We start from the raw sequence: 25,974 nt of genomic DNA on the forward strand, positions 1-25,974 counted from the left end.
TGTTTCACATCTGAGTAAAACGTTTCTTTTAAAATCTGTTTACTAATATATTTTTGAACCCAAACAAAGTATTGATAAACGCATTGCTACTATAATTGGCACTGTTTAGAAGAAAAAAGACAAGCATTTTTTATGCGAACTTTATTAATATACATTTTTCAAATTTTCTAACTCACCTCAGATAATATAGTAAGACAAGAAGATATAAATATTATAATTATACAACATTCTTAATCCATTTTGATATGGTACTAAAATGTACTTAAATATAATTATTTAACAGTCAAATAGTTAAAATACTTGAAACATCGGCGCAGACATGCAGCATAGAAAATTGAACTTTATAATTATTGTATTAAAATGCAAAATACAGTTTACTGACATAATTAGGGGTTGCTGATCTTCTGATAGAGAATAGCATTTATTTCAATATTTATGAAGTTCATTTTTCTTAGTTTACCTTGTTCTCCCCAGACTTGTACACAATACGTTTGATATCACTTAATCTCATTTTATTTGGTTAATGCCTTATCAGTATTTGGTTATGTATGATACTTACATTATAATTGAAATTGGGACAATTAATTGTAGTTTCTCGACCCGTTGATTTGTACTAAATTAATGACTTAATTATTATTTCCATAGGAATAGGAGTTATCATAGGCATATTAACAAACTTTTCCAGGGGGACCTAGAGGCTTATTCACGAACGGTCACAGATATGTCTTCTCTCTCTTTCTAGCATTGATGTTAAATAATCTGCTACAAAGAAAGAGAAGATTTATAGCTTTTGAATGTTTTTAATTGGATAGTGCTATTTTTGGAATTCAGGGGTGCTATTTACATACATATAGTCACGTTTATATTGTATAGACTGAAAGGCCATGTTCGGCTGTAAGGTAATGATGGAATGGAAATTCAAATAGTGTCAGGTTGCTGAAGAATCCCAAGTTTATGTGGTATTGAAATCTGAAAATTCTGGGGTAACACAACATACCCTTTCCTTCCTACGCCCATGGGAATTCTTTGACTTTGTTTGACAATTATTTAACACGACATCTAGTCTACTTGAGGGTAAAGGCCGATAAAGAAGTGTACCTCATTCCTCATGAATGAGTCTCATTTTGTTCATTCAATGTATGAACATATATGACAATAGTTATTCACAATCGCAGTTACGGGTTATTTATAAATTACCTTTATATATTATATAATTTTATTAAAGCAGCACATAACATGGCAAGAAATCGACACATCTAAATTAGAAAAATATGATTACTGATTTTTTTGGCACATAATAATTTTTGCGTTTAGTTTTTTACTTTTGGCTAAGTTCACTTTTTCTTTATGAATTAAGTATAGTGAGAAAGAGTGAACTTAGCAAGCCAAAACTACTTACAACATTGCGAAATTATACAACATAATTTCCACAGCCTTAAAAAACTTAAAACATAACATCTTAACAAATAACTTTGGAATCTAAGAACCGTTGGACCAAACCGTGTTTTATTAAGATACAAAACAATACTATTTTGTGACCTTGAGATTCACAAAAAATAGGCCAATTTTACATATTAACTGTGTCGCGTTAACTCTAAATAATTTATATATATATCTTCCTATATAAAATCGGATTTAATGTTTTTTAATAAACTGCTATAGACAGTACAACAACTGTCACAGAGCTTTAATTGACTTTAAAATTGTAAAGTCTAAATAACACAAATCTTTAGTGAACTCTCTAAGCAAAATAATTTTTTTTAAAGCTTATTCAATTCATACAACATTAACATAATAATAAATAAAATTACATCAAAAACTAGCTGCTCGCAACGTCGCTTTCTCAAATTAAGCATTCTCATTCACGAAACAAGAAAATAATAGAAGTCGCCGACAAAAGGTACCGGTAGGTAAGGTCATATCTAACTACCGTGCCTCAGCTTTCCTTTATCTTCTTCCTCCTGGCTTTACCCGGTCACATCCTCACCACTCTGGAGAGGAGCCCGGGGTATGCCTTTGACCATGGACCCTGGATTGGGGGAGTCAGGTTTTTACACGAAACGCCTTCCATCTGATTTCCACAATCTTTGCAGGGAACTTAACCTCTTTTGGAGCATGGTTGCCTGAATGAGCAGGTTTCCTCACGATTTTTCCATCACCGGTTAGTATTCAACAGAACTTCGAAAATAGTCATTGGTACATAGCCGAGGTGAGATTTGAACCTGTGACTTTGAGTATCACGCATTTTAACCAGACACCTTACCGATTCGACCCCGACGCTATAATTTTCACATCATTTGGGATTAAATATAAATGGTTTACACTTTGAAACGATATCAAAATGGAATTATGACTTCACTTATTGAACACTTAGCGTATTAAACTTCCACATTGTTATCGGAGCAACTAATAACTAATTAAAACGCACCATTACGTATTGCGAGATCATCGTTTATTTTGTTCGTCGTTAGTTCATCGACATCTTTTCTTGGAGTATTTGAAAGTAACAGGCCTGAAAAGAAAAATTCCAAATTTGAATTTACTTTTATTTTTTATTCGATTCTAGTCGCGATATACATATTTATGTGCCAATGCTTCTTTTTTATTTGAAAGTAAGCATCATCATTTTTGATACCACTTTGTAAGCCCCCTTATATAGGATGTCCTATCTCTTTCCATCACTTTGAGAGAGAGAAAGGATCGACGATCGTCAAGAGTAGAAGTTTGAAGAATATAATTGAAGCAAAAGTACTTTGCAGGGTTAGTAGAAAATGGCAGAATGTATTTTTTGTCTACCAAGAAATAAGAGTGGTTATATTAATTAACATACCTTAAGTGTAGTAAACATAAGTCCCAGTTCCCCGTGTTGCATGCCCGGCTCCAGGAAATCCTCAACGAAGTGTATTTCTGAACCCAGCTGGAGGATGCGAGCGCGGACCACCACGAAATGGAACACGGGGAACAACTCGTCCATGCTCCAAAGGTAGTTCTGACCTGTCACACACAGGTTGAATTTTCATTGTCAAGGTAGAAAATACCTTGACAGCATGTTTGGACGACTGAACTGATTGGGTTTCCATAAAAATAAATAGATAGTAAAAACCATTTTATTTTCCCATACTAAGACAGATCAGCAAATAAACCGGTCTGCAATCAAATTTTCCCGTTTTTTTTTTCATTTAAATTTTTTTGTTTTTTATATAGAACTCTATTCAGTTTCATCGTCCAAAAATGTTAAAATTTCCTTAACGAAAAACAAAAACATTCTGCAAAAGAGAGCGTTTGCAAACAAGCGTAGTCAGTTGTAAGTAGTTTTAAAAATAAAACAATTCTCAAAATTAGTAAACTATAAATTTTGATGATAGATGAAAGTTAAAATCTTTATTTTAAAAATTGGTCTTCATTCACAATCAACATAAGATTCAAATTACCCAATTCCTGTTGCACAGCCGTCGTCATCTTCTGGAATGTGCTACGAATTACAAGAAGTTTCTCTATCGGTGAGAACGTAGTCTTCAGCTGCTGTAGAGTTTCGACGGCTTCTTGGAACAGTTGCTCTTTGAGCGGCGAGTACGGAGGAGACATTTGAGAGTTCCGGGTATTGTAACCGATCCAGAATTTTCTGTAACAAATAACTACTCTGTAGTTCCTTACCAAAAATGCTTCTGAAAATTTGACTCCTCTGTTTTCGTCCATTTTGATTGGTTATGTTTTTATGTGCGACAAATGATTTTAATCAGGTATACTATGCCAAGTTGTGACTCTTGAGTCTTAACTTTGGAACGTGGTGAAGAACTACATTACCCTTCTATGACTGTTCAAAGTTTTATAAAAATGGACAAGACTAACAAATTATGTTATAATGTAAAACCATGAGACGAGAGTGTTAACTCACTGGTCTATTCCTAAGAACGCCATCAGCGTGAGGTCCGGTTGTCTGTTCCACTTCATGAGTCGTCTCCAGTACAAATCGTCTTCCCTCTTATTGTGTAACGCGTATAACACGAACAAAGCCGGATGCACGCGCGGTAGTAGGGTCGGTTGGAGCAATGAAGCTGCTGATACCACCTCACTGGAATTATATAATTAAAGTATGTAGCTATTACCCTACATCGTAGTCATATTTGATTAGTTGAGCACGGAATAAACCCCGAATAAATCTTTTTATTATATATAATCACGTCTTTATCCCTTGCGGAATCCCTCTAAAGTGCCGGAAACCACACGGCACGTACGTTGGATGAAAAACATACGAAAACATTGGAGATACTTGCGACTCTGCAAATTTTGCAACAATTCACTCGATCAGGTTAACCAATACTCAGTTCATAGAAACTTACCCATCAATAGGATTGCTGTCCACATTTCCCTCGTCAGTTTTATACGGCAACACCACATCAGTGCCCTCTGGTGGCAGAGCGGGGAACAACAAACGGACCACTTGGTACAAACGGGTGGTGATGCTCTTTAACTCCTTGACAGCATGGCTAAGGAGTAATGGGTGGACTCTGACCCCGCCGTAAGTGGTGTTGAAAGCGTTGGTGAGAGCCAGGACCAGCTGGCCTAGCGGGTGATGCGTGGACTCGCAAGCCTGTAAAAGTGAAATTTGTAATTGTACTTGATTGCTTGTGCCTTAAAAAAAAATTTATAATTTGATTGAACTTTACTTCCATTTGGGATTTTAGAAAATGCTGCGTCAATAAATATGATGATTTTTTTTTGCGAATTCGACGAGTAATATAAAGCATGAGAAATTGCATTTGATATTGAATACAGAAAAAAAAGGTGGATGAGAAAAGCACAAAACCGTGGAGAATGGCGTGCATTACTAGAGGCCTACATCCAGCAGTGGATGAGTATGGGTTGAAGAAGAAGAAGACAGAAAAAAAAGATTTATAGACGTGCATATAATCATGCCTTTATTCCTTACGGGGTAGGCAGGGTCAACAGTCTCGAAAAGACTGAAAGGCCACATTCAGCTGTATGGCTTCATTATAGGATTGAGATTAAATAAACTTACGTTCTGCAAATACTGTTTCAACTCAAAATAGCTGTCCAAATCCAGGTTCTTCTGTCCAAAATGGGGTATCACCTCCAGGCAATCAACTGACTTCTCCATATCACAACCTTTGGGTTTCTTCAAGGGAGTCTTGTGTTTATCTTTATGCGAACAGGAAATGGCCACAGCTACTTTCTGCCAAATTTTAACGTTGTCTATGGTCGCAACAGGGCCGTTAGCGAAGTGGTTTCCGGTTGGCGTTAATATTGTTTCCGTAACGCCGAGACATTGGAAGCATTGGCGGAACAGGGCGTTCCATTTCTGATTTGACGCGACGCTCAGTTTGCCGAATGAACTGAAAATGAATGCGCAACATTTTTTTTTATTATTTTGATCCACGATGTTAAATGACTTTGGTTTAGTCACTAAATCTCGTGTTATATTTGCATATTTGTAATTTGTAAGTAAACGTCACATTAAACTGACGCTTAGAATTTGCAAAACATGGTATGGACGTACGTATTTTCATTCATTTTCCAGGTAGGGAGCTTTTTAGCAGGTAGGGGAACCAGGGTAAATATTTATATCAAACGTATTCGGGTTAAAAATTCGCTCGCGGGGCAGAATCAGCATGATCTTCACTCATTCAGTCCAGGCTCCATATACTGAACCCTCAATCTTATTTTTACTGGAGAATGTCAACACTCCTTACTAGAGAAAGTAAACTTTATGTCAACCGTACTTAGGCTTTGAATTCGCTGGCGGGACATCACTAGACAATCAGCTGCATCGTCTAAAGCCATATCTTAACCAGGTAAGAAGTTCATACATACATATACAATAAGAGTGGCCAAGATAATAAAAACTTTATGTCAAACGTACTTAGGCTTAGAATTCGCTGGCGGTGCGGGATTGGACACGTTCAGCTGCATGGTGGCGTTGCTGATCTTCACCCCCTCAGTCCAGGCTCCACACAAAGACCCCTCGATCTTGTCCCCGCTTGAGAAAGTCAACACGCCTTTGCCGGAGAACACGCCGGCGGACCTGAACTCGCCCTCGTAGTGAGTGCCATCTTCGAAGACCATTACGCCGTGTCCCTAAATATTAACAACAAAATTTATGAAATTAAAAATATAAAGGTATTGGATATTTAAAGACTTCTTTATTTAAATATTAGAAATAGAAAGAAGTCCAATACACTTCCTTTTCTCAGAGACATACTCAAAGACAATTCTTTTTCTCTTTTTTTAGAATTTACAGCAGAAAGTATGAAAGTCTAAGACTGTTGGCACTGCCCTCCCCGTAAGAGATAATATCGTGACTATGTATGTAGGTAAGAAAGGCGAAGACCATCGGCCCTGGAACGGTGAGGTATAGGTCAGGGAATATTAGTGTTGTCAAAATATCAATAAGTGCCGATAAGTACTTATTACCGTATGAAAATGTTTAGTTATAGCACATTAGTATTACAAATGTTCAAGGTCACGATATGATAAATATGTGTTAATTTCCGGCGTCAAATATTTGTAAACTCTTTATACTCATAAAATTTCGTATCTGTATGCCCATAAACAAATAGTGGGTCTGTGTGTTATAAAAATAACATTATCATTACCCTAATGAGGTAAACATTATCGGCATCTGCGAAGAGGATCTATATCTCCTTGCCGTGACGACTTGAGAGAGTCGGTGGTCGAATGAGTAAGCTATCCGACTAAAAATATGCGCGTGGAGGGCACAGGTTTAAACCCTGGACCAATTTGCGGTAGCACCTACCAAGTACCAGGTTGCGGAGGTCAGATGAGAGGTCGCTCCGTGTAAAAAAATGACTCGCCCGATCTAGGATGAAGGTCAAAAGGCGCAACCCAGGCTCTTCTGCAGAAATGTGGGGATGAAACCGGGGTTAACGCCAGGAGAAAAAAGTCTTTTGAAACGAGCAAGCAACATCCAAACTGGGCTAGGTCAACAGGGTCAGATCTTATTACACGTGGTTAAAACCTCGAACCTGCCTCCTTAGTATACAACGCGCGACGCCGTTTTCATCGCGTAAAAGACTATAGCTGTTTCGCTTTTTATTATGACGTGATACGGAACAGCGATAGTTTTTCGCGCGATAGAAAAAGTCGTCGAGTGTGCTGTAATGGTGCACAAAAACAGACGTTAAAACAAACGACGGTTATTGGTGCATTACTGTAGGTAAAGTCAATGACAGAAAAACCTGACCCCAGTTCGTACAACAAAAAACCATTGGATTGCGAGGTTTATCTGCCGTTGACTGTACATTAAAAAGTACATGGTGAATATGTTACGACTTGTACACGTATTAAAATGTTAAATACCTGGATTTTTTACATATATTGATAAAGTATTAATCTGTTTCCTATTACTTAGATAACATTTATGGAATATATTATGGCCAGTCTCACATATATAATTTAGATCGATCCCTTAATGACATTTCATAAGAACTTGATAAAATATTACGTTGATTAAGATATACCTAATTTCAAAATAATTAATTTATTTTCGATATCATTCATATTCATGTTTGTCATTTCACGCTATATACGATACTTGACCAATCTTCACAAAATTTTATGATACAGGAGTTCTGAGAGAGACATTGTATTTTTTTTTACTAATATAGCCTAAAAGTAGAATTTACACGATAGTACTCTTATCCTGAGTTTGTACTTTTAAAAATAAACATTAATAATGCAAAGATATCCTGGACTGCAGGCAAACATCAGCAAAGACAAAGTGAATAAGCCGAAACCTGAATTCACAGGATTTGTGTGAAATATTGAGATGCTCAATAATCACGAGCGAAACCATGCTCAACAGTACGAGTACTTTCAGTATTTAATCTATTCATTCCTTATCACTGCCAAGTACACAACCTTGCCAAAACGTGCAAATCATACGCAAACACGGCGTATCTAAATAAAACTCACCGTAAGCACGTCTTGCATGAAAAGACCTTCATAGTAAATCCCGTCCAAGGTCACAATCAGGCCGCATCCATGCTTCTTATTATCACTCCAGTTCCCGAGGTATTTTTCACCCTTCCCAATGTCATCCATCACGCCGTACCCTTGCCTGGCACCATTTACCCATTCTCCGGTGTAAATAGTTGCTGTCGAAGTGGTGAAATCTCCCTGCTTTTTTATCCCGTGGCCGTGGGGTAAACCGTCCTTGAAATATCCCTCATATATGTCGCCGGTCGTGTATTTTAGGACCCCATAACCGTTTTGCAAGTTGTCCTTCCATTGGCCTTCGTATATGCCTGGAAAATTTAAAATAATGGGATGTTAATATGGCGAATTTATCATTAGTACCGTCTAATTGTAATGTAATCATGTTAGCAGTGTATGTTTTGGTAATTTAGGGGAATATCCTAAGAATGCAGGTCCAAATAAAAAACACTTAAGTATGACTATGTTTTAAAACCAATTTTGAAACCAAATTATTGGTCTGGGAGAAACGTTTCTGCATGTTTTGGATCACAAAGGCAACGGTTTGATATCCAGATAAACATTTTCTGATTATGTTGGGTTTTGGATGTTCATCTAGTTTGTAACATGTGGCCGACTGAACTGCATTACTATTACATTTACATACGATATTATGACTGAGGACTAAACACAAATAATACGAGGTATCTAATGAGTAAAAACAGCTATACCTACATGTCATGCAGGTGTAGTTTGTAACACATTTTTTTTTATGAGTCAGTAGGCTAATTAAATATTTTCAAACCTTATCGCTTTATTATAAAGTTTAATTTGTGGCGGGTGTCAGTGCCACATCTACATATGGTTCCTGCCATAAGAGGCAAACATAATTACTGCAACTGCCATAAATTATCGCTCTCGGCGGACGATAGTGTCTATTTACAGGGAATTATTTGTATGAATTATATTTTTAGGGGCTCAGCCACGCGTTTATTTGTTTAATTATTAAAACACTATTGAACAAAACAAATTTATAGCACAATTGGCGGACTTAATGCTAGAAGCATTACCGGTCAACCATTGGGTCTGACAGAGAAATTTATGTGGGGTCAAACTATGTTTTTATACCTACACAAAAACAAAATAAAAAAATTATAGTAAACATACATAAAAACTACAATAAATAAACAATTAACATAAATAAATAGGTACAGCGATAACCGAAATCAGTGAAAAGGCTTATAGGTATTAAATACCCTCGTGAATCAAAAGAAACATGTATTAATGTACCTGCGATTTGAAACTAAAACGAGACGTTTATATTCGCCAACTTATTTTGTATATCAATGCCCTTGTTCTAAATTTATCTTTAGTTTAAGTTCTATTCTTACTTTTTATTGATGTACATAAATATATAAATAAATAAAACAATTTTGTAGCCATACATACATTTATCTTCTTGATATACTATTTAAATAACAAGAAAGTCGATAAAGTTGGATAATAAGTAGAAATATGTACAAAGTAAATAAGAAGTATAATTAGACTAATGGGGTATTCTGAGAAACATAGAGCATATATACATACATACATTATAATCACGTCTATCTCATTTGTGGGTAGACAGAGCCAACAGTCTTGAAAAGACTTATCCTACGTTCAGCTGTATAGCTTAATGATAGAACCAATAATCATAGTGCAATTAATTTTATTTACCTACTCCAGGTATCTCCATCTTGCCATGGCCGCATAACGCGTTCAGCTGGAACTGCCCCACGTAATGCTTGCCATCAGGCCATTCAGCTTTCCCATTTCCATGAGTCTTCCCGTCCAACCACCTTCCAGTATACGTCGCTTCCTTATAGAAGGGTACTTTATTTGAAAACGTATAACAAGCAGAACGAATCGAAGGAGGTTTGAATGAAGAGTCTTTATTCAATCTCAACCTTATAGTGGTATTGAATGCATGAATCCATTCAGTTTTCTCTTGTTCTGTGGTAGTGGATACTGAAATTAGTTCCTCAGGAGTTGTTAGTTGAATAATATTAGACAGAGAATCTGTATTTGGGACTGATTCAACCCATAGTGTCTCTAAAGGGTGTAAGTTTGGTGTGCTCCCATTTACACGGACAAATAGATCATTGAATAGAACAAACCAATGTGATGAGAATCTCCCTGGATTGACCAAATTCAGTGCACGAGATTTTGATTCTCTGACCAGTCTGCGTTCAGGAGTTTTATACTGATCAAGAGACTTTCCTGTTGTTTCCCAAAATAGTTTCGTGATTTCTGCCTCTTTACGTTTCTTTTCTTGCTCCTCTATCAATGTATCTAATGATGACACAACTTTACTCAATCTTTCTTCAATGTTTGTTTGAGCATCACCTTTTTTCCTCTTAGTTTTATAACGTAACAGTGATTGAGCTATGCATTTGTATGAACTCAATCTAGTTAATGGTTGTACGAAAGCTAATGCTACTATGGCTTCCAAGGTTTTCTTGTTGTTTTTCTGTTTATTTGATGGCAGTTGATCACTAAACAAACTATAAATAGTAGACGGGACATCAACAATATTGTTGATCTGTGAGAAACCACCAACAACAATTAAATTACTTACAGCTACATAATACTTTCTGTACAAATAAATATACTCTTCTAAATTTTTGATTAAAGAAATATCACATTCGTTTATATGCTTCTCAGCATACTGCCATATTGACAACACATTGAGAGCCGTTATATTTAAAATGTCACCAAAATTATCACAAACGGTTTCGTAAATATTGGAATGTAATGTAATGGATTTGCTTTTCTTGAGAAATGGTTTGATAAGGGAATGATATATCAATAGCATTTCTTCTAGATATCTTTGAGCAATAGACAGATCTTGAAATTCTGGGCTTTTTGTGACTTCTTCTACTGAACAGTAACTGATATTGCCTGAAGACAATATTCTCCAATGATAGCACATATTTTGAGGTTTACTGGGAATTTGGAGATCTAAAATTTTCATTGTTAAATCCTTCCCATTCTCAGTTACTTCTTCCTCTGCCTTTTGGTTTAAATTTACTATGGATTCAGTGTATCCATCCGTGTGCTTGCCCATGTAAAATATGTTTTCATTGTGGGTATAGGCCAGAGTGTGATGCTCAGTAGCAATCATGTCTCTCACTCTATCACTATCAGAGTTCTCAGTAAACTGTTTAGGACCACTTTTGTCTTCTCTAGAATCAAAACTTACTTGATGGTAATGATTGTTACCCCAAATAAATAGACGCCCATCTAAAGTTAAAGCTGAACAATGCCAATTCCCACAAGAAACCTTCTGGAGTCCAAATCCTGACAAAGTCATCACCACCATAGGTTTTATTCTTTTAACTGTATCACCAATGCCTAATTGTCCATAAGATATGTCTCCCCAAGTCCACAGTTCTGTAGCAAGGATATTTTTACCAAGTTTAGCCATATTTTTAACATTCTCATTTTTCCTGCATGCTTCCAATTGTTTATCACTGCTTATTGTACTTGTTGAGATATGCAAATCATCTAAGTTGCAATTTGAAGTGCAGCTGTGCATGAGGTCTTCATTGTTTATTCTAATTTGTAGCTCTACAACCTCATTGTTGTCACTGCTGCCACTCACATGGCGGGACAGTGTGGCAACCTTGTCTCCCACTGTCCTTACGCCTTCATAAACTAAGTTGGTGAGATTTGAGACATTTTCTTTTATTATTCTTGTAGGTTTTTCTGTGCATTCCACTAAGTAATCTTCTCCAGCAGACACCCATGAGAGTTGTCTGCTCAGAAACTGCCGGGCTGCATCAGTGTTGATGAATATGTTGTTAATCTTTTCATTATTTAGGTGTGTTTCTGTTTCTGCCTCTGTACTATCATCTTCTTCAACTGTACCATCTTGGTGGCTTTTTATTTCTACAACAGGATTATTTGTAACATCATTCTGTACCTTTGATACTTCAGTTGATGGACTAGAGTCCTCAGTTAAGCTGTGAGCATCAACATGTACATCAGTTTGTGGGGCAGTAGTACTACTGGAGTCCTCACTGGACCTGCTAATTTGGACCCCGAGGGGACAGGTTTCTGACAAGGACGGCACAGATGCTGGGGATGCCAAGCCTATTATTGTCTGACATTGTGAGCAGTTTGAAGCAAACACTTCCTCATCATCATTGTCACTTTCTGTATCGTAGTTACCTGACCGTTTAACATTCTTCCTAGCAATCACTGCTGCAAAGTTTTGTCCCACTGAAGCACTATACACAGTCCTCCCTTCAAAAAATGGCACTTTTTTAATACTACTCGTATCTAAGGATATTTGGGGCATAACTCCTGATCCCCACAGTTGCCCATCACTACTAATAAAAAGTTGTCCAAAATCACTTGACACTACATTTCTGAACTTCACTTTATAGCTAGAGCTCTTGAAGCCGTGGGGACAACATTTCGCATCTTCCTTAACTACGATTTCTTCTTTGTTTTTAAAGCTATTGTTTGTTTTGTACAGGCGGCCATGTATATCAATTATGTAAAGAATTTCATTGTGATATGATATGTCTATTGCTGAAATTCCGTTTATTCTGCTAAAACCCAAGCGGCCTTCTTCAATGTCACAGTGGTACAGTCCATGGTCGTTTCCCAGCACAATGAAATCAGACCCAAGGGAACATAACTTCACAATTTTTTCAGGTACTTGTGATGAAGAATTAATTTCCAACGGTGTTAAACCTTTCCAAAATTTATGTTGATTCATTATCGAATTTATTAATTTTCGGCGTTCGTCATATTAGACTGCAGAAGTTTCATTGACAACAATTTAATTATTCTTGCTATTGATCAATACTGTCCATTTCTCAAACATCAAAATACTTGTCAAAAAATTTATTACGAATGCTTATTTATTTACATAGTTAAAAATAAATAGGTACTGACAAGATTTTTTCTAAACAGAGATAACAAAAATTTTATTTGAAAATTTAAGTAAAATACAATTGTTTTGTTCTGAATCTCGGATTCACTAACTATAACTAACTAAACTAATCACGATTCTATTGAGATTACTTGACATTGATTGACTTGACTTTGACATCATGATTGTGACACAGACAATAATGGCAAACACAAAAGATTTTTCGCAAAAGAACTTTAATTTTGACCGGTATGAAAAGTACTTACATACCATAATAATGTCCTTGACCAGACTCCAGAATATTTCAAGGAGCTTGATAATGCGTGTACTTTACGATAAAGAAATAAATAAACTTACTTTCACATTATTTTTATAATATTGGTTGGGATAAGTGGAGAATGATTTTTTACTTGTTACTCACCGCGATCTTAGACCTTGTGAACACTAAATTTTTACTAAATATGTTTATGTAGGTAATACATTGGTAGTAGACCTAATTAGTTGCGTTCATTTTGTCAAATAGTGATAGTATTCGTCTGTGCTTCATCGTGAAAAATAAAAAAATTAAGATAGCTTGACAGAAATTGACGGCTGAAGCAAGCAAAAGCAAAAGGAAGGAAGACTCTCTTTCTCTTGAAAAATGGCGAGCCGTGGTAGTGGTTCTGTTAGGAGAGTCCCAGAAGCTGAAGCTGCAATTACCTATGTTCAGTGCGATGGGTTGGTAAGTAATTGTTATTATGTGTTTTTTGTTCACGAGACAGCTTAGAACTGCAAAGGAATTTGTCTTAGTTATTTCATGTATCTGCAGACACGTCATTCATGAAACTGTTTTTAAACATGAATTCGATTTTATTTACAACTAAACGGCTATATTTGATAAAACAACATCAGGATTGTATCAACTATCATCATTTTAGTGCACAAAAGTAATCTTGTCTATAATTTATAGGTTATGTTTGTTTGGGTTTCAGTATGAAGTTTCAGTACCTATCAGTTGTCAAAATAATAGTTTGTTAGATACCTATATCTTAGTTACTTACTCATACTATTCAAAGGTTTCCATTTGAAAAAAAAAGATGATAATATTCTTCAATATTCATTCGAAAAACATGAATCTTTACAATAAGTATGTAAAGTTTGATTCCATTCATCAAAACTTTATTCATTTATCTCACAAAGAATGAAACTCTTTGTGAGATAACAGCTCTTCACAAAACATAATTGTATTAAACCTTTTTTGTAGGCGGTGATGAAAATTGTGAAGCACTGCCATGAGGAATCATGCAGCAACATGGAAGTTGCCCAGGGGGCTCTGCTGGGTCTTGTGGTGGAGAACAGGCTGGAGATAACCAACTGCTTCCCGTTTCCGAAGCACGATGACACAATGGACGAAGAGGAGTATCAGTTGGACATGATGCGGAGGCTGAGGAGAGTCAATGTTGATCATTTCCATGTTGGATGGTGAGTGTTTTTCATTAGTGACTGATCAGCAATTAGTTTGGTGGAAGTGTTATTTAGGTGTTGTGTGGTTACCGGCACTTAGATGGGACTACTTCATCTCTTTTCCATAGATGACAACTAAGGGAAAGGCACACTATCATCTAGTGCAAAGTTCGCCGGTCTTTTAGTTAAAAAAAACATAGATAGGCTAGCAACCTGTCACTATTTTAATCTCAGTTCCATCAGTAAGCCATATGGCTTAATTATGGCTTTATGATGATTCAGTCTTTTTGGTACTATAGGCTCTGTTTGCCTCTGAAGTCTTAATGTGTAAGGGATAAAGATGTGATTATATATCTATGTTATTTAGGTCAAGGGGGCTTATCATAGTGGCAGCTGCCCTTCTCAATAACTCTCACTTAACTAAATACCTTCCACTTCCAGGTATCAGAGTGCGGATGTTGGTAACTTCCTCAGTCAGTCTCTTCTCGAGTCACAGTACCACTACCAGACCTCGATCGAGGAGAGTGTCGTCGTTATCTACGACACTAAGAAGTCTGCCAGGGGTTTCCTCACCCTGAAGGCCTATCGTCTTACTCCTCAGGTAATTTATGAATGAGTCCTTTTTAAAAAAAAACAGATTATAATGTCATTATCATTCTTATCGCATTTGTCCTAAGTTTCTGCATGAAGCATCTTCTTTCTGATCTTCAAAATCTTTGCAGGGAAAAAAGGGATGCTAGTCTCAAGGGATAGGGACCAATATATTAGATATGTGTTGCAGATTTTAATGCCCACCTCCAGCCTAAAAAAAGTATATAATACAATAAATAATCTTACTTAATATACAAACCGCCAAGCTTGCATGAAGAGAGTTATGAATGTGGATGAAGCAAAGAAAGTATGCAGAGATCGTGGCAAGTGGATAGAGGTAGTCTCTGCCTACTCCTCCGGGAAAGAGGCGTGATTTTATGTATGTATGTAAAAAGAAGGGAATATCAATAAAGCTATTGACATCAAGGTTTCTAGTTTAGTTTGTTTTGCTACCCACTCTATAAAGAATAGTGAATTATATCAATTTAATCTCCTCCAGGCGATAGCTATGTACAAGGAAGGCGATTACACCCCCGAAGCACTGCGCAACCTGAAGATCGGCTATGAGAGCCTGTTCATCGAAGTGCCCATAGTGATCCGTAACTCACCGCTCACCAACATCATGATGTCAGAGTTGCAGGAGATGATGCCGGAGGAGGAGGGCTCCAAGTTCCTTGACTTGGGCACTGCATCTGTTCTTGAAGGTAGTTGACTTTGAAAGTTGCTTTATGGACAGTTTAATATGCAAACTTGCTTCAACTTACAGGGCTGTTCTTGAAGGCAATGATGTTTTGAACTTTGTGCTTCAGTACTCAGCGCACCGCATTAAAACTCATGTAGAAGGAAATGAATGAAAGTATGTTGACTTGTAAATAAACAATGAGAGTGTTAAATGGGAGAGTTGAAAGGGGACGCTATATGGGAAAAGTCATGTCAAGAGTACTATAAACTGACGAGGTTCCATTCAGAAAGCTGATGAAGCAAACTGATAACTATTGTTTTTATACCTGAGCAAATGAAAATTATAAACTAGGAAATATTTACATTCAAAATTCAGTCGCACACATTCAGTAACGATAATTAACAATTAAGTAACGATTATAATCGTTCATGAAGTGTTCGTCACAGTACAGCCTCTTTTTTATACTACATCATTTCTACCTAACTACAATCTTACAATACTACTTTCTATATCTAAGAAGTAAATACACGTCACGTCTATATCCCCGGCGGGTTAGACAGAGCCAACAGTTGAAAGGCCACATTCAGCTGTATGGTTTCATGATGAAATTAAGATTCAAATAGTGACAGGTTGCTAGCCAATCGCCTAAAAAAACAATCCCGAGTTTATAAGCCTAAACAATGTTTTCTAATATTTCTCTACAGTGCAATCTTAAATTTATTTTATTATACCTTCATTGTGCCGTGTGGTTTCCGACAAAAGTACAAAAAAGAATAGGACCACTCCATCTCTTTCCCATGGATGTCGTAAAAGGCGACTAAGGGATAGGCTTACAAACTTGGGATTCTTTTTTTAGGCGATGGTCTAGCAACCTGTCACTATTTGAATCTCAATTCTATCATTAAGCCAAATAGCTGAGCGTGGCCTACCAGTCGTTACAAGACTGTTTGCCTTGACCCCACAAGGGATATAGACGTGACCATATATATGTATGTATGTCCCTTTATTCTTCATCGCAGGCCAACTGCGCAGTCTAATGGAGCGCGTCGACGAGCTGAACCAAGAGGCGATCAAGTTCAACCGCTACCAGCAGCTGGTGGTGCGCCAGCAGCAGGACAAGCACCGCTGGCTGGTGAAGCGGGCGCAGGAGAACGCCGCCCGGGCCGCCAAGGACGAGCCGCCGCTACCTGAGGAAGACGTCAACAAGCTGTTCAAACCACACCCCGTACCACCCAGGCTGAACCCCATGATCGTCGCGGGCCAAATCAACACGTACAGCCAGCATATTAGCTCGTTCTGCTCACAGAGCTTGGCTAAGTTGTATTTGGCTCAGGCGTTGCAGAACGCTAAAGAGTCGAAGCAAACTACGTAGGTTTTGTAATGAATAAAATTTGGATGGAAATATGTTTTGTCTGTTATTTTAGTAATCTAATAGTTGTTACTGGCGACTTCTTAAGTGTGAAAGTGTTTGCTACATGTCTTCTAGTAAACAAAATAAATTGCACCGTTTGGATGCTCAGGCGTATAACAAAAAAGTACATCAAAATCCGCCCTGTAGTTACGTACCGTATATGATGTGCTACACTATCTGAATCTCGGTTAAGCTTCTGACTTTCCCAAGCTTGCGTGCTATGGCTCTGTCTACCCCGTGAGGGATAAGAACATGTTATATTAGGTAATATACATATATCAGTAGTGGCAGGTGGATTAGCAATGATTATAATTTTGTTAAATTACGAACAAAACCACATAATTATATCAATGAGACGGGATTTAGGTCCATTGACTACCTGCCATCTCTAACCGCTATTATCCCGAGATTAGCTTCCAGTAATAACTTAATACATACATATCCAGGTGACTTTGGTCTGTCGCTGATAAAATATGAGGATGTGTAGTGTCACGCAAACTTGAGATTGAGTTATTTATATTCCACTTCTTTCTCCTGGCATTTAGCTAAAGCGTGAACAAGGGGACGGGCCACGCGAGAGACGACATGACAGGCGAGGCGGTATTTCGTGGCGAATTTAATAGTAGGAGATCCGAGACCAACTTATCTTTCAAAATCATCGCTTGCAAAGTAATCACTTGTTTGAGGAAGACATTTTGTTTGGAAGACATTGTGGAGTTTACGACTTAAATAGAAGTCTTATTAGAGATGGTAATTAAATTTCGTAGGAAGTACCTACGAAAGATTGTACCACAAATATTTTTTCAAGTACACAAGAATTTGTCCGCGTATCGACCATGATTCTGGACTGGGTCAGTTATTAAGTCAGGTTTTTACACGAAGCGACTTCAATCTGACCTCCACAACCTTTACAACATAACCCATATAGGATCATAGTTACACACATCCAGTTGTCTGAATGTGCAGGTTTCCTCACGAAGTTTTCCTTTAAAGTAAGTACTCAAATTAATGTACAAAGCTCAGAAAAGAGTATTGGTTATGGTCAAGGAAGGATTAGAACCTGTCCCTTCCAACTGTTCACGCATTTTACTCGGGCACTTGATCACTCTCATCATTTAGATAAGGTGTTTTATCTTACCACAAGCGTACGTACGTTCAAACTTTTGGTTATATTGTACCTACATACACACATAGTGTACCCCACGCATTATTCAGCCGCATCAGGACATACCGTGTGGTTTTCGGCACTTAGGAATAGAACCACTCCACATCTGCTCCATGGATGTCGTAGAAGGCGACTAATGGAATGGCATATAAACTTGGGATTCTTCTTTTAGACGATAGGCTAGCAACCTGTAACTATTTGAATCTCAATTCCATCATTTAGGAATAGAGCTGAGCGTAGTGACTTTCAGTCTCTTCAAGACTGCTGGACATATATCAGGACTTCTGAACAAGGCCTGTATGAATTAAAGAATGTTGCCTGTTGCAAAGTGGCTGTGTCCTCCACCTCGGGGTTAGTCGATCCGAAGAGCCTTAGTCGCGGCGCATACTTAAACATACGTAAATCATGCCTATTTCCCGGAGGGGTAGACAGAGACCGTATCTTTCTTCTACTTGTCGCGATCCCTACACACTTTTGTTTCATCCACATTCATAAAGCTCTTCATGCATTTTTGGCTCATTTTGAAATTTGTGAATAACCTGCATCAAGATAGTGATGACTCAACTTAGTAAATATCTTTTTTATTTTTTGTCAATTCTAGGATCCCATAACAATTTATTTCTTAATACGATAAAGTCATCAGGAAAAGGAAATGAGATGTCGGCGACATTGCTGTCTCACAAATTGGCGCCATTAAAAAAAATAATAACCGACCGCAATTTTAGGATCAAAGCTACCGCCACATTTGTATTTAATCGAGTTACTTCCAAAGTAGTAGAGTGTACCAACTAAAGTAAGTAGGTAATAACCACAATAGTAAATTACCGTGTAAGTACGGAGCACGTATAACTTATTTAATTTATCATTTAATCTATACTAATTTTATAAAGCTGAAGAGTTTGTTTGAACGCGCTAATCTCAGGAAATACTCGAATTGAAAAAATATTTTTGCGTTGAAAAGACCATTTATCGAGGAAGGCTTTATACGAGTAACATCACGTTGCAACTATAAGGAGCAAAGAAATAATGGAAAACTTATGTAAAAAAACGGGGATAATTATATGTACATCCTTGAGGGCTTCAATGATGCCCAAAATAACTATTCCACGCGGACGAAGTCGCGGGCACAGTTAGTTTATTATACTTAATTACATATTTTGGATAGGTATATGTATTGCAAAGGAGCCTTGTGGTACTCGGCACTTTAGAATAGAACCGAATGATTCATACTTTAGCATTAAAGTGCCAAGTTTCTTTACTATGAATGTCGTTATAGTCGACTAAGGGAATGGGCAAATTCATCTAATGCAGCTTTTACCATGAACAAAATCTAATATGGGTAAACTTTAACTTGCAAAGGCGGTGGAGGAAAGACTTATTGAAGGCGCACACCGCGCTCCTCTCCAGCGAGTGAGGTCAAGAAGCCAGCCACATTAACCGTATTTAAAAAACCCCGGAACCCTACTATTTATTTACCCTGGTAACCTTGGACCCTATACTCGTTAACCCTACTTGGATAATGGTTGTCACACTAGGTGATAATGTTTATTCCCTTAATCGTCTTTTATGACATTCATAGAAAATGTAGTAACTATTGTGAAAGTCATTACGAACGTGAATGAGTCAATGAAATAATTTAACATTTAACTTTAAATATTTTTTACTTATATTTGTGCAAAAACGTGTCGTCGTGATGAATTTGCTGCTGCTATTGTGAAATGTGAAAGTAGCCACTTCGGCGTGAAGACATCAACTACTTGGCACTTTAATTACGGCATAAAACCCAATAACCCTTTTTCGTTTATTATTTTAAAAATTGTTTGCACAAACTTACCTACTGCAAATATACATTCGAAGCGTCAATTATATATTGTAAAATAATTATGCTGGCCACATCTGCTAATTGTGTTGCTCGTTAAAAATGAATTATATTTACTGTGTCAACGCTGAACACAAATTAGAAAAATCACAGAAGAAAAAAGTGTAGGTAAGTAAAAGATTTCTCATTTCGTAACCAAGTTATTTCTAATCAATGTGTCGCTTAAATATATTGAAGGACGTAAACGTACTTCTACCTCTCCCAGTTGCATTCACATCATTCTAGAGAGGAACCTTTGACCATGGATCCTGGATTGGGTGAGTCAGGTTTTTACACGAATCGACTCCCATCTAACCTCCGCATGGCAAACTAACCTGTATTGGATCGATCATGGTTACACATTCAGTTGCCTCAATGTGCAGGTTACTTCACGATGTTTTCCCTCACGTGAAGAGCATCGGGTAGTATTCAAACTAATATAAGTACATAACTTTGGAAATAGACAATAGTACATGGCAGAGGTGGGATTCGAATCTGTGCCTTTTTGCGTCACACGCATTTTTAGCCGGGCACTACTATTCGACCACTGACACTCTTATGGTGGTACTTCTTCATAAGTCACAATCACATCTTTTTCCATCAATGATTTACCTTTCTGGCCTCTCGTTATTTCTAGACATGGTGTTGCTGCAACATTGTACTTTTTACGTGTCATCTCGTGGTTTCTAGGTGTAATTACGTTTATTGGTTGTAATTAATACGTTGCTGTAATTGTTCAGCCATTGTGCAGTTATAAAGATTTGTAACAATGTTAGCCAATGTTAGATCATAACGGACGGTGACAAACCTCTCTGTTTACTCTTTATCCTAAATAATATCTATTAAATTGCATTTCAGTATATCATTAGACACTTGGACAAATGTATAAGTTGTTGAAAAATAAACATATAAATTAATTTACAGTCTTAAGAAGAAAGGGCAAAATTAAATAGCAGATTTCCTAATAAATAACTTTTAGAAATGTATTTGTTAAAACAAATACCAATCAAAATTATATAAATATACTAGATATGATATATATATATATATATACAATTATAAAGGCTATTTTAATCATTTGCCTGAAGGGCTCGTCACTACGGAAATCTACGTTTCGAATCTGCCCCCGTAGCACAGTACACGTGACGCCGTTTTTATCGCGCGACAAACTATCGCTGTCCCGTTTTGGGTCATAATAAAAAGCAAACCAGTGATAGTTTTTCGCGCGATAAAAACATCGTCGCGAGTGGCACTGAAGCATGCCATGCTTCATCACCACAATATTCTGTAAGTAAAATTCAAAATTCCGGCATAGTTCACCTGACAAACTTTATACCTAATCAGCCAATTCTTTAAAAAGGCATAGTTTGAAATATTAAGCGGATGCCTATGTAGCTTCGTTACCAAAATGTTTGCATGAGGAAATCTGTTATTGTGTAAAATTGAGTATGAATATGACACTTCCTATTAGGTTTGCCCTTATCACCGCGGAATACATCAAGATCCGAAAGATAAACACCTGAGGCAAACGGATTCTCTGCCAGCTCCTGTCAAAACCACAATTATTAAAAAAAGGCTTTCTCCCCTCGGGCAGTTTCTTAAGCAAATATCCGTCACGTGTCCGAAAATACGTTTCTGTCTTCAGAATATTCGATTTAACCAACAAATCGATTTAATGCCTTAAACGTCGGACATTTTTATGAGGGATCGCCGTTGATGCCTCCCTGTCGGCCTTTGGTAATTTTATTATGCAAATGTGGCATAAAGTGTTGCCAGATATAATGGGTTATAAAGTTGATGTAGGTACTTACTTTTTTTTTTACTGTATGGGCTTTCATTGTGTAGGCAATGAACTGGTAAGATCCAAGAACCTGAGGTAGATTTTGCCCTTCAACATTATTACACCATTCTGGTACCTATATGATCTTTAACAATATATTCTACTTTTGACAGAATCAGGAAATACGAGAGTATTGAGAATCAAAAAAATAATCACACAAAATGGAAAAAAAAATAAAAGATTGAAAGACGCTAATACTATCTAGTAATTCTATGTTATATATGAAAACGCTTAGGTTCCACTACCAACTTAGGCTTACCACTTAGGATAGGTGCAAAACCAAGGAACGCAAATTAAAAAATTTACATAAAACCATAGAATTAGGATAAGGTTATTAGAACACTGAAGGGGAGGCGCGCGGAATCTGAAGAGCTGACCGTCTCGCGACCTCCATCGATAACGTTTGATAACGCTTAAGTATTGGTTTTGGGGGAATTTAATCAAAAGCGAGTGTATTACAGTCATTACTCGGGCCGGGTTAATTTCAAAATATACGATAAAGAAGGCAAAAATAATATTTAAGGGAATTAGCCTGTTGGCTGCCGGTCAGCGCAATTTGGATGATTGCGCGCGGCTCGTTTTCTGTGAATTTTTTAATTAAATTACGAGCCAGATGCTGTAAAGTTGATGGGCGAGCGTTTACCGAGTCCTTGTGCGACCTCACCGCCGCCACGGCATATGGAGAGGACAGAAATAGCTTAACGTAGAACGGTGAGTTCAGGTAATTACTGTTTCATCTTGCCCTGATTGGTGGCCCAGATATCTCCTGAGCAGTGTGTACATTTTGCTGAGAAGTTTACGGCTTTCTCTGCGAAACTATAACATGAAAACGTTTAACAGTTTATTGGCGATTTAACAGTATATAGGCGAGAACTAGCAAAATAACAACCGAAATAAAAATAATCTACTTTCGTTTCAAGTTAAATATTCAAGAAAGCAACAGAGAGACAATTTTGAATAGTACGAGTAAGTTAATCCTACTATCTATTCTTATAAGGCAATGTTATATTTGAATTTTATTAAAACAATTGACGGTGAACGAAATATATTATTTGAGCAGTCGTAGCCAATTGATCCATACATTATCAGCTAAACCTTTATCGATACAATCATTAAGCCAAACAGCTGAACGTGGCCCGTCAGTCTTTACAAGAATGTTGGCTCTGTCTACCCCAGAAGGGATATAGACGTGATAATATGTATGTATGTATCTATACAATCGTTAATCTGTCTGCCACCGCCACCGCTCCCATGTTTCAAATTAACTTTATTGGGCTAGAGTGCCGCTTTATAGCACTCATTTAACTGATTCACGCTTTAAGACGTTTATTTTGCACTGATGACCGATTTATTTCTGTAATATTAAAAACGAAACTTGTGCGGTTAACCTTTAATTCAGATACATACATACATACATACATAAAATCACGCCTCTTTCCCGGAGGGGTAGGCAGAGACTACCTCTTTCCACTTGCCACGATCTCTGCATACTTCTTTCGCTTCGTCCACATTCATAACTCTCTTCATACAAGCTCGGCGGTTTCGGGTACTTTTGACCTGACCCTTTACCAGGACGTCCTTAATTTGATCAAGATACGTTCGTCTAGGTCTTCCCACTCCGACCTTTCCCTCCACACTCTCCTTGTATATCTGCTTAGTCAACCTGCTTTCATTCATCCTCTCCACATGACCGAACCATCTTAACATACCCTTTTCTATTCCTGTAACTACATCTTCTTTCACATCACAACATTCCCTTATCACGCTGTTCCTTATCCTGTCACTCAATTTCACACCCATCATACTCCTTAACGCTCTCATTTCCACTGCATTTATTCTGCTTTCATGCTTCTTTTGCCATACCCAACTTTCACTCCCATACATTAATGTCGGGACCAACACGCCCCTGTGCACAGCCAGTCGAGCCTTTTTGGATAGTTTCTGACTGCTCATAAAGGCATGCAAAGCTCCATTCACCATGTTCCCCGCGTTCACTCTCCTTTCAATATCACTATCATACTTGCCATCTGATGTAAACTTTGATCCTAGATATACAAACTCTTTCACTTGCTCCACTTTTTCTCCTCCAATCAAAATATTACATGCTGTCATTTCTTTCTCCATTTCAAAAACCAGTGTTTTAGTTTTACTTACGTTCACTTTCATTCCTTTCTCTTTTAAAGCTTCATGCATACAGTTTACCATCTCCTGTAACTCCTCCGCTGATGACGCCAGTATAACCTGATCGTCGGCATAGAGCAGACATTTGACGAGTAACTCATTCATCCTTAATCCACTTTTAGACTCTTTCAAATCTGTCAAACAGCTATCCATAAATAGGTTGAACAGCCACGGTGACGCAACACATCCTTGCCTAACGCCTTTCTCAATCTTAAACCACTCAGTGTGCGCTCCGTTTATCCTGACACAAGCACTCGAATCCTCATATAAGGATTTCAGTGCTCGTATTAAGAGACTGCTCACCCCATGCATAGAAAGTGCTGACCACAATTCATTCCTCTCAACTCTGTCATAGGCCTTTTCCAGATCTACGAATGTGCAATAGACTTTTTGACTCTTGGCCAAAAACTTTTCGGCTATGCACCGCAAGGAAAAGACCTGATCAGTACATCCCATTCCCTTTCGAAATCCCGCTTGAGCATCCCATATTTTGTCATCAGTTTCATTCCTGACTCTATTAATCAATACCTTAGCATACAATTTGCCGACGACGCTAAGCAGGCTTATACCACGATAATTTTTGCAGTCCAGCTGTGACCCTTTTCCTTTGTAAAGTGGCACGATAACAGCCTTACACCAATCTTTTGGTACTCGGCCGCTTCTCCAACACAAATTGAAAAGGCAGTACAACTGACTAGCTACTACGCCTTTTCCTGCTTTAAGCATCTCGACCGACACTCTATCACACCCAGCAGCCTTTCCCGCTTTCATACTCTTAAGTGCTTCCACAATTTCGAACATTTCAATTTCGCCTTCCATCTCATTCTCTTTTTCTTCGCTATAGCAGAAATCTTTCTTATTTCCTTCCTTTTTTTCAAATAAACTTTCAAAATAGTCCTTCCATATCTTTAGTACACATTCTTCTCCTTTCACAACGCTACCATCCTGGCATCTGATCCTAGTCAGCTCTCTGGTTATAGTATTTCCTCGGGCTGACCTTACGGATTTCCAGAATACTTTCAGATTTGACTGAAAGTCTTCTGATAGCCTTTTATCAAAATCCTCTTTATACTCTTCTTTCTTTCTAATCACAGCTTTCTTAACCAGATCCTTCACCTTCTTATATTCCTTACGTGCTTCATTCACATCTTCATCTATAACCTCTTGCATTCTTAAGTTAGCTTTTGCTGCTAACAAATCCAGCCATGCTTTCTTCTTTAATCGCACAAGTTCTTGCACATCTTTACTCATCCACGCATTTTTGTGATTTTTTCCTTTCCTTCTTCTACTTACACCACACACTTCAACAGCTACTTTCACAATTCTTTCTTTAAATTCCTTCCATCCATCTTCAATATCGCTCATTTCCTCTAAATCTTCAAATTCATCCTTCAGTCTATTAATATACTTCTTACCTACATCCATATCTTGCAAATTTTCTACTTTTACTCTTTCCAAAGCGCTGGTTTGCTCCCTTACCCTGTGCCGCCAGCGATTGAAGATACCCCTTATCCGGGATATCACCAGTAAATGGTCCGAGTCAATGCCAGCACCGCGATATGCACGGGTATCCAGCACTTTGTTCTTCAATCTTTCATCTACAATCACAAAGTCTATCATACTTTTTAAAATACCTTCCACTCTTGTGTAGGTGTGGATCTCTTTATGTTGAAACATTGAGTTCGACACAAAAAGATCCCACTCTAGACAAATTTCTAATACACTTCTTCCATTATCATTCACCTTTTCGTCACCAAACGCACCAAGCACCTTTTCATATCCATCACGCTTTACACCCACCCATCCATTAAAATCACCTAACATAATAATCTTCTCATTTGGCTTGGTAACTTTCAATACTTCTCTTACACTATTCCAGAACTCCTCGTTTTCGCTTTTTGCTGATGTTGTACCCCTCGAACCCAC

General features: G+C 37.5%; 2 protein-coding genes across 4 annotated transcripts; one reads left to right on the forward strand and one right to left on the reverse strand.

Moving 5' to 3' along the window:
• Positions 1 to 118: 118 nt before the first annotated feature.
• Positions 119 to 12,966, reverse strand: LOC106143178 (alsin). 3 transcript variants are annotated; one of them, XR_009656996.1, is made up of 10 exons: positions 9,670 to 12,966; positions 7,954 to 8,285; positions 5,882 to 6,096; positions 5,021 to 5,354; positions 4,341 to 4,591; positions 3,896 to 4,072; positions 3,432 to 3,622; positions 2,831 to 2,994; positions 2,404 to 2,512; positions 119 to 2,369 (listed from the first exon to the last, which is right to left on the reverse strand). XR_009656996.1 is itself a non-coding variant. In XM_013345199.2 (9 exons), the coding sequence occupies exons 1-9, from the start codon at positions 12,719 to 12,721 to the stop codon at positions 2,468 to 2,470; spliced, it is 4,761 nt and encodes a 1,586-aa protein (XP_013200653.1). In that variant the 5' UTR covers positions 12,722 to 12,966; the 3' UTR covers positions 119 to 2,467. The 3 variants fall into 3 exon arrangements, 2 of the variants coding, with proteins under 2 accessions (XP_013200653.1, XP_060801796.1); XM_013345199.2 differs by having other exon boundaries at positions 119 to 2,512; XM_060945813.1 differs by having other exon boundaries at positions 121 to 2,512; positions 9,674 to 9,836.
• Positions 12,967 to 13,436: 470 nt separating this feature from the next.
• LOC106143026 (eukaryotic translation initiation factor 3 subunit H) lies at positions 13,437 to 16,997 on the forward strand. The gene is made up of 5 exons (XM_013344990.2): positions 13,437 to 13,598; positions 14,121 to 14,338; positions 14,762 to 14,921; positions 15,411 to 15,615; positions 16,613 to 16,997. Exons 1-5 carry the CDS (start codon positions 13,518 to 13,520, stop codon positions 16,963 to 16,965), a joined length of 1,017 nt encoding a protein of 338 aa, XP_013200444.1. The 5' UTR covers positions 13,437 to 13,517; the 3' UTR covers positions 16,966 to 16,997.
• The last annotated feature ends 8,977 nt before the right edge of the window (positions 16,998 to 25,974 follow it).

This window comes from Amyelois transitella, chromosome 2 (genome assembly GCF_032362555.1).
Source record: "Amyelois transitella isolate CPQ chromosome 2, ilAmyTran1.1, whole genome shotgun sequence".
Classification (NCBI taxonomy): Eukaryota; Metazoa; Arthropoda; class Insecta; order Lepidoptera; family Pyralidae; genus Amyelois; species Amyelois transitella.

Bases quoted from the DNA above. Each gene is read 5' to 3' on its own strand.
- LOC106143178 (XM_013345199.2), bottom strand. From the start codon at position 12,721: ATGAATCAACATAAATTTTGGAAAGGTTTAACACCGTTGGAAATTAAT. The intron at 8,286-9,669 runs GTAAATAAAATT...TAAATTTTCCAG, and splicing joins GATGGAGATACCTGGAGTAG to GCATATACGAAGGCCAATGG. The intron at 4,592-5,020 runs GTAAGTTTATTT...TCACTTTTACAG, and splicing joins TGAAACAGTATTTGCAGAAC to GCTTGCGAGTCCACGCATCA.
- LOC106143026 (XM_013344990.2), top strand. From the start codon at position 13,518: ATGGCGAGCCGTGGTAGTGGTTCTGTTAGGAGAGTCCCAGAAGCTGAA. The intron at 14,339-14,761 runs GTGAGTGTTTTT...TTCCACTTCCAG, and splicing joins GATCATTTCCATGTTGGATG to GTATCAGAGTGCGGATGTTG. The intron at 14,922-15,410 runs GTAATTTATGAA...AATCTCCTCCAG, and splicing joins CCTATCGTCTTACTCCTCAG to GCGATAGCTATGTACAAGGA.